This window comes from Triticum dicoccoides, chromosome 3A (genome assembly GCF_002162155.2).
Source record: "Triticum dicoccoides isolate Atlit2015 ecotype Zavitan chromosome 3A, WEW_v2.0, whole genome shotgun sequence".
In the NCBI taxonomy this organism is placed as follows: Eukaryota; Viridiplantae; Streptophyta; class Magnoliopsida; order Poales; family Poaceae; genus Triticum; species Triticum dicoccoides.
Window position 1 is genome coordinate 568570076 of NC_041384.1, and position 8707 is coordinate 568578782.

General features: G+C 43.8%; 1 protein-coding gene across 1 annotated transcript; it reads left to right on the top strand.

The window, feature by feature from the left end:
- Positions 1–4263: 4263 nt before the first annotated feature.
- Positions 4264–5978, top strand: LOC119269236 (pentatricopeptide repeat-containing protein At1g55890, mitochondrial-like). The gene has a single exon (XM_037551032.1). It carries the CDS (start codon positions 4303–4305, stop codon positions 5671–5673), a length of 1371 nt encoding a protein of 456 aa, XP_037406929.1. The 5' UTR covers positions 4264–4302; the 3' UTR covers positions 5674–5978.
- The last annotated feature ends 2729 nt before the right edge of the window (positions 5979–8707 follow it).

Genomic DNA, 8707 nt, shown 5'->3' on the forward strand with positions numbered 1-8707 from the left:
ATTTTTTGGCGCCGGCGACCGAAAAGTCGCCTGAGGGGCCTTGTTGGGGGCGCGGCTGGAGATGCTCTAAGAACACATTTCACTCACTCTCTCACTCTTCCACACCAAATCTTAGATCCCTAAGGGATTTGAGAGCACTTGAGAGAAGTTGTCCGATCAAGTGATAGATCCACTCCTTCCCCACCTTTGCACCAAAGGAATTTGTGATTTGAGCAAGTCTTGAGTTTTTTCTCCATCGTTCTTGTTACTCTTGGAGGTTGGAGACTCCTAGGCGGTAGGAGTCATTCGGAGAGGAATCAACCATTGTGATTACCCTCGGAAAGTTTGTGAGGGTTCGGAGACCACCTCAAGGTCTACCACTAGTGGTTGAGAAACGCCTTTGTGGTGTTGTCTCAAAGGGAGAATAGGGTGAGCCTTCGTGGTGTTGGTGTGCCTTCATGGTAACATCCACCTCTCTAACAGTGACGTAGCTTCCCTCCAAGGAAGTGAACATCGACATACATCCTCGTCTCCTGGAGTTGCGGTTATTCCTAACCCTAACTCTCTACTTGTGGTTACTTGTCTCTTAGCACTTACTCGTATCATATTGTGCTTGCTTACTTACATACTTGTGCTACTTGTTTATCCTGCTTAGCTCTTAGTACTACACTTGCAATTGTTAGGCTTATCTTCATATTCCGTATTATTACCTAAAATTGCTAAGTAATAATTAAAATTTGTAATTGTACCTATTCACCCCCCCTTTAGGTCCATCTCGATCCTTTCAGCATTGTCGACGCAGTGGATGGGGGTGGGGCGGCCGCCATGACCTCCAGCCTTGGTGGTGGCGGAACCACTAACAAGCTCTCATCAAAAACGACGTGCTCGTGCACGAGAAGCCTCCTGCCATGCTGCAAGCTTCAAAGCCGATCAGGTGTTGCAACCAGCAGCAGATTTTGCTAGAACCGGCCGGTGGTGGTGCTGGAACCGGCCTGGAGCGGTGGTGCAACTAGCATCATTTTTTGCTGGACCTGGTCGGCGATGGTGTTGGAACCGACCTGGCGCGGTCCTACATCCGCCACCAGAGATGCTGGAAATCGCCTTCGTGGTCAGTTGGAACCTGCAAACCAAGTGCTACATTGGGGCGAAGGCATGGTGAGGACGTCGCGACAATGTTGCAACTGGCGTCACGATTGGTTGGAATCGGCGTCGCATTTTGTTGGAACCGAAGACCGCATTTGCTGGAAGCACCCATCGCAAGATCGATGAAATGCTGCAACCAGCATGGTGATTTGATGGAACCATTTGTCATGGTTTGCAGGAACCGACTTTTCCTCCCTCAATGGTGACCATGGTGAGCGTGGGCATGTAGTGTGTTTTTCTCCTCTCTAGTTTTGCAGGAACTAGGGTCATTTTTGCTAGAATGAGAAACATTTTTATACCACTTTTTTTATTTTTGCTAGAACCAGACCAATTTCTCCTACCGTCGTCTTTTAATTTTGTTGGAAGCAGCCTAGTTTTTTGCTACCACCGTCTTCCATTTTTGCAATGTCGGCCATGCCAAAAACCATTGGTGATGGAGGGTTACCACCGTTGGCGACAAGAGTTGCAACAGAGGGGGCTGCAAACCATCAGCGGCATTTTGTTGCAACGCCGGCGGCCACTAGGTGCGACGAGGTTGGCGGCGCTGCACGACAACGCGACGGGCCCGGGAGAGGAGAGGCAGGACAGCCGTGCGGAGACAAGCGGGAGGCGGAAAGCCGGCTGCGCAGCGGTGTTCGTGACGGTGCTGCAAGGTAAGACGAGGAGGCGAGGCGGTCGGCACATGCGGGGGCGGTGCTCTCCTTTTCCTCTCTTTTTTCCTGTGCGGGAAGTTGATGATGGGGGAGGACGTGGGACGGCTCTGACTGTTGTACGCGTGCAGGGCAGACGGCTCCGGGACAACCGGCTGAAAAATTGGGCCGGCGCGCCAGCACCTAGCATTGCCCAAAGAAAAAGAAACCAGCTAGGCGTTGCCTGAAATTGAACACGCGAATTTTTATTGTTGAACATGTGCCACTAGCCACTGGAGCGAAAGCGCAATTTCCTTTTTAAATCTTTCCGAAATGACACATTTAAAGCAATCTTTACAGATTTTTCGAACGTTTTTGGAAAGTCTAGGAAAACAATTAAATGCTAAATATTGTTCTGAAAATGAAAAACTTTTTGGAATTGAAAACATTTTTTACTCTGCATATTTTTTGAAAACTTGAACAAATTCTGAAATCCTGAACATTTTTTCAATTTGCGAGCAATTTTTTAAAACAGAAACAATTTTCAAAACTCAAAACAAAACTTGAAAACAGGAACATATTTTGAAATCCGTGAACATTTTTTAATAGGCAAACATTTTTTAAATTTGTGGACATCTTTTGATCAATGAACAATTTTTTAAAAATTACTCCCTCCGTCCCATAATATAAGACGTTTTTTAACACTACACCAGTGTCAAAAAACATTTTATATTATGGGACAGAGGGAGTAGAACATATTTATTGAAAACACTAACAATCTTTGAAAATTGTTAACACATTTTGAAGTTCAAAACGAATTATGAAATGAGAACAAAAAATAACATACCAAACAATTTTGGAAAAACACCAACAATTTTGAAACTATGAACATTTTTTCAAAACTTGAAGGAAACATGATTTTTTTAAATGAAAGAACATTTTTAATACAATAAAATCTTTTGAGTCTATGAATATTTTTAGAAAACACAAACAATCTTTGAAAATTGGAACACATTTAAAATTCCAATTGTTCTTTGAATTTGTGATTTTTTTGAAAATGGGAATATTTTTAAATTTAGAAACATTTTTTGGATCTGTTAACAAATTTGAGAAACGAGAACATTTTCTGAAATTGAGTAACTATGTTTGGATTTTATGAACAAATTGTGTTAAAATACGAACATGTTCTTAATTTCCAAAAACATTAATGAATTTCAGAACAATTGATTTTAAATGCCAACATTTTTTGGGAAAGAAAAAAAGAAAAACAAAGAAGGAAAAAAAAGAGAAAGAAGAAGAAGCACAACAACAAAGCCTTTAAAAAACAAAAACAGAAAAACGAAATTTAAAATGAAAAAAGGAAGCAGAAAAAGAAAAGGAAAAAGCCATATAATAAACCTTTTATACGGTTCCCATACCTGAAAAAATGGCTGGGAAACTTCTATAGGAGCTTCGCAAAACCAAAACTGCTAAGCGATGCGAACAGTGGGAGATGGGCGCCGGTTAGGAGCTCTCAGATGGGCTGGACCAAGTGGTCGTGCGCCTGCCGCACAAAGAGTTCCCGCAACATTATCTTCGTTGCATAATTTTTTTGCAATTTGACCTGTGTTGCAAAAAAACTACAAGGATGTTTTTTTGCTACATGATCTCTTGTGGAAGAAATTGCAACTCAAACCTCTGTTCAAATGTTTCTGAAATAAGGTCTATATTGCAAAGGATTCTACAACAAGACTTCCGTTGCAAAAGCAACACAACCTCTGTTACAAATATTTCTGAAATAAGATCTCGGTTGCAAAGAGTTTTGCAACAAGACTTTTGTTGCAAAAATAGAGCACGACGCTCGGTCATTAGATTGAGCCAGATTGAACGGCTAGCGAGGCGTCGAATCTTTTTAAAAAATCTGCCAGCCAACACGTAGCAATCCCCTTAAAATATTCTACATATATATACAAAAAATACTCTTCAAAACACATTAAAAAAATGTTAAACAAGTATTTGAAAAATGTCAAAAAGGTATTATAAAATGTTGAACAAGAATTTGAAAAATATTGAACAAGTATATGAAAATGTTGAATAAGTATTAAAAATGTTGAATAAGTATTTAACAAATGTTGAATAAGTATTAAAAATTGTTGAACGAGTATTCGAAAAAATGTTGAACGAGTATTTCAAAATGTTGAATAAGTATTAAAAATATTGAAGAAGTATTTGAAAATGCTGAATAACTATTAGAAAATGCTAAAGAAGTATTTGCAAAATGTAGAACATGTATTTTAAAAAAGTTGAACAAGTATTTAAAAGTATTGAATAAGCGTTCGAAAAATATTGAACGTGTATACAAATAATGTTAATCACTTTCTAACATTTAAGATGTTGATCACTTTCTTTGTGGCTGGGCTGGGCTGAGCCGGGCTGGTACTTGGGAGACGGTCAGATGGGCTAACATTTTGACGACCTAACTAAGAAGAAGTGTATAGAGCAGGAAAACCCTCGTTCGCCCATTCCGCTCCTCTCGCCCCAAACCGCCCCCATCCGCCGCCTTCCCATTCCCATGGCCTCCGCCGCCGCCGCCGCCGCCGCCGCCGCCCGGGCGAACAGCCTCTCCCGCATCTTCTCCTCCTCCTCGCCAACGGCAAAACTACCCAAGCACAACCCCAAGACCAAGCGCGCGCCGGCGCCGGCGCCGACGCCGAAACCGTCTGCCGCCGATGCTGACTCCATCGCGGGCCAGAAGCTCCCGAAGCCCCTCGACGCACAGCCCGCCGCCAAAGCTGAGTCCGACGCGGACCGCAAGCTCCCGAAGCCCCTTGACGATATCCTCATTGCCCTCATCCGGCAGCGCGACCCTGATAAGCTGGTCTCCGAGTTCGTCCAAGCGTCAACCGTGTCGTCGCGCTTCCGCGAGCGGCACCGCGTGTACGAGGTAGCGGTGAGCCGCCTCACTTCCTTTGGCCGCCAAGACGGCATCGAGGCCATCATCGAAGCGCAGAAGCCCTTCCTCGAGACCTCAGACGAGGGATTCGCCACGCGCCTCATCCGCCTCTACGGCCGTGCCTCCATGCCATCCCACGCTGCCGCAACCTTCCATGAACTTCCCGCGCAGCATAAATCCACCATGACATTCAATGCCCTTCTTGCAGCGTACGCCGAAGCTGGGGATTTGGACGTGCTCACTGCTGCATTCCAGGATATCCCAGCCACCCACCCCTCGATTGTTCCCAGCGTATACTCGTACAACATACTCATCCGCGCATTGTGCCAGAAGTCTGACCTCTCAGCTGCTCTTGATGTTGTTCTTCTCATGGAGAAGCACGGTGTTTCAGCTGACATTATTACTTTCAACACTCTGTTGAATGGGTTTTGTAACAATGGCCCCACGGATGAAGCAGAGACAGTATGGGAGATGATGAAGGAGAGGAATTTGGAGCCAGATGCAAAGTGCTACAATGCCAAGCTGCGGGGTTTGGTTGCAGAAGGGAGGATTGATGATGCAGCTGCTGTGCTTGAGAGGTTGGAGAAGGACGGGCCAAAACCCGACACGGTATCCTACAATGAGTTGATTCGAGGATATTTGAAAGCAGGGATGTTACAGGAGGCCAAGAAGCTGTATGATGATTTGGTAAAAAATCACTGTGCCGCAAATAAGGGAACTTATGAGACTCTCGTGCCACACCTTCTGCAGGTTGGAGACCTGGATTGTGCACTGAGGTACTGCTATGAAATGTTTAGTCGTAAAAGGGGCTGTAGAGTGGAGTGTGGAGTGCTGCAGGATGTAGTGAATGGATTGGTAGATGCATCGAGGGTGGAGGAGGCTGCCAAGCTTGTTGATATCGGGCGGAAGAAGTACTACTACTCACGAAAGGGTTTGAGAATGCCAGGTAGTGCAAAAGGCAGTGAATTAAGAGCTGAAACTGATGAGTAAGAAGCAATATCAGAAGAAAAGGAGTGTGAAGTGGAACACAAGACTGAAAAGTAAAATTCATAGGTCAGACTTTGACTGATGCATGCCAAATTTCACCATGATTTGTTTTACTCAGTTTCTCTGTTGGCATGATAGAACAATAAGTGCAAGTTAAAGTAGTGGTTTAACTAGTTTAATAAGGTACTCTACATCTCTTTTTATTCATTTTGATGACAAGTATTTCCAGACAGAGGGAGTATTGGTTAAGCTTGCCCTGTGCTGTAATACTTATTGAAAATGTTTTTATCCATTTTGGAAGAGATCCACAGGAAGTCTTTATTCTTATCTGCAATGTTTTGCTTGTGCTGATTATTCTCGTTGCATCAAATTCCTTGTATGGATGTAATATTTGTGTTTGGAAACATCCTCCAAGAGTGCCAACATTTTTTGGAAAAGAAAAAAAGGAAAACAAAGAAGGAGAAAAAGAGAAAGAAGAAGAAGAAGAACAAAAACAAAGCCTTTAAAAATCAAAAACAGAAAAACGAAAATTTAAAATGAAAAAAAGGAAGCAGGAAAATAAAAGGAAAAAAGCCGTATAATGAACCTTCTATACGGTTCCCATACCTGAAAAAATGGCTGGGAAACTTCTATAGGAGCTTCGCAAAACCAAAATTGCTAAGCGATACGAACAGTGGGAGATGGGTTGGACCAAGTGGTCGTGCGCCTGTGAGATCGACCCTTTGACGCCGGAGGGCACCCTATTTCTCGCTTTAAGCGAGCACAGGGGAAGCCTCGCGTCGTGGGGGAACCCGGCCCAGCCGCGCAGGAGGCTACAGCCTGTGTATTTTTCTATTTTCTGCTGTCTTTTTGCTTTATTTTTATACTTTTATTTATACATTAAAATATGGAAAAAGATTCAGTTCAGCCGGCTGATATTCACCATCGTGTCAATCCTCTCGTGCGCGTGCGCCACGTGTACGTAGGCCCAGAACCGCATGCACTCTCATCCTTATCCCCAGAGCAACAACCGCCACATATTTTTTGTTCAGCAATCCATTCCCATATGCAGATCCCCTCCTGCTGCTTCTTCTGCAGCGGCGGCCAGCGCCGGCAAGCAAGTGCTTTACTGCCCGCGTCCCTCATATTCTTCCTCCTCCTATTCTCTCCCTCCCTCTCTCTCTCTCTCACACACACACGCACGCACACGCGCGCGCGCGCGCGCGGAGATTCAATCGGCTGCTGCCTCTAGATCGAGATGCAACACTCCTTCATCGCTCGCCTTTGCAAGGCATGCAACCTTCGCCCGTCAATCCATGTCGCCGCCGCCTCTGAAAAGCACTAGCGTCTATGTCTATCGCCTCATTGAGATTCAGCAGTGCTTCAGCTGTAACTGCCGGTGCTGCCGCACAAAGAGTTCCCACAACATTACCTTCGTTGCATAATTTTTTTGCAACTTGACCTCTGTTGCAAAAAAATACAGGGATGTTTTTTTGCTACACGATCTCTTGTGGAATTTTTTTTGCAACTCAAACCTCTGTTCAAATGTTTCTGAAACAAGATCTATGTTGCAAAGGATTTTACAACAAGACTTCCGTTGCAAAAGTAAATTTCTGCAACACAATCTCTATTGCAAATATTTCTAAAATAAGATCTCGGTTGCAAAGAGTTTTGCAACAAGACTTTTGTTGCAAAAATAGAGCATGACGCTCGGTCGTTAGATTGAGCCAGATCAAACGGTAGCGAGGCGACGAATCTTTCTAAAAAATCTGTCAGCCGACATGTAGCAAGCCCCTTAAAATATTCTACACATATATACAAAAAACACTCTTCGAAACACACTTAAAAATGTTAAACAAGTATTCAAAAAATGTTGAAAAAGCATTATAAAATGTTGAACAAGTATTTGAAAATGTTGAATAAGTATTTGACAAATGTTGAATAAGTATTAAAAAAATTTGAACGGGTATTTGAAAAAATAGTGAACGAGTATTTCAAAATGTTGAATAAGTATTAAAAATACGACAAAGCTAAATTCCTGCCAACTGTAAATTTGCAACAGATCCGCATGCATCCGATGTGGTCCGTTCAGATCCAACGGTTCGCAGCGTCTCAGCGCGAGCGAAGCGCGTGTTGCCGTTTCCTTTCCATAGTCGTTACTGTTTCTGCGTCGATGCCAAGTGGGGCCGATCGAACCGCCCCTCTCGCCCAATGCATGCACAAACTCCACTCCCCCATCCTCATCGCCCGCATTACTTCTCCCCCTCTCGCGCATTGTGGTTGGCATTCTACGCTCCCCCCTTTCCCCTTCCTCATCTCTCCGTCGTCCGCAACTTCTCCCGGGGGCGGCGCAGTCTGCTTCTCGATGGCGTCGTCTGATTCGGAGGTGAGGGACGCATTTCCCCATGCCCTCTGTTTTCCCTGTTGCTTATCCCGTTCGTCCCACCATAGATTTATCCGTTTCCCCTTCGAATCTGCGCGGGTTGTTGATGACATTATGGTCGATTAGGTCATCTGTATAGTCTACGTGTAGAAGCATGCTCGGATTTTGGTTCAATCCGTGCGGATTTGGTCGGCGGGTGGATGGTGTATAGGTTTTCGTGGCGGATTGTAGGTTTATTTTTCCATGGATTTTTTTCCCACGGGTTTTCTTTCTGTTGACATTTGTTGTTGTGGATTATGATGTGCAGTAGTGTATGTGTATTTTGAACAACAACCCTGAAATTTCCCCACTAGATGCCCTTATGTCGGATATATGTAGTGTATGTGTATTTTGAATAGCAACCCCTGACATTTGTTGTTGTTGATTAGGGTCATGCTGGTAAACTTTGATTATCAGTGTTGTTGTGCTATTAATTATCAGGATCATGATATTGTACTTACCAGTGTCATTGTGCCTAAATTACCAGTAGCCCAACAGTTTCATATTCACCAGTTTTTGTACGTGCTATTTATTATCATGACCGTGGGATTGTACTTACCAGTGACAATGTGCCCAAATTACCAGTAGTGTAACAATGCTATTTTTTCACCAGTGATGATATATGTGCATACAATT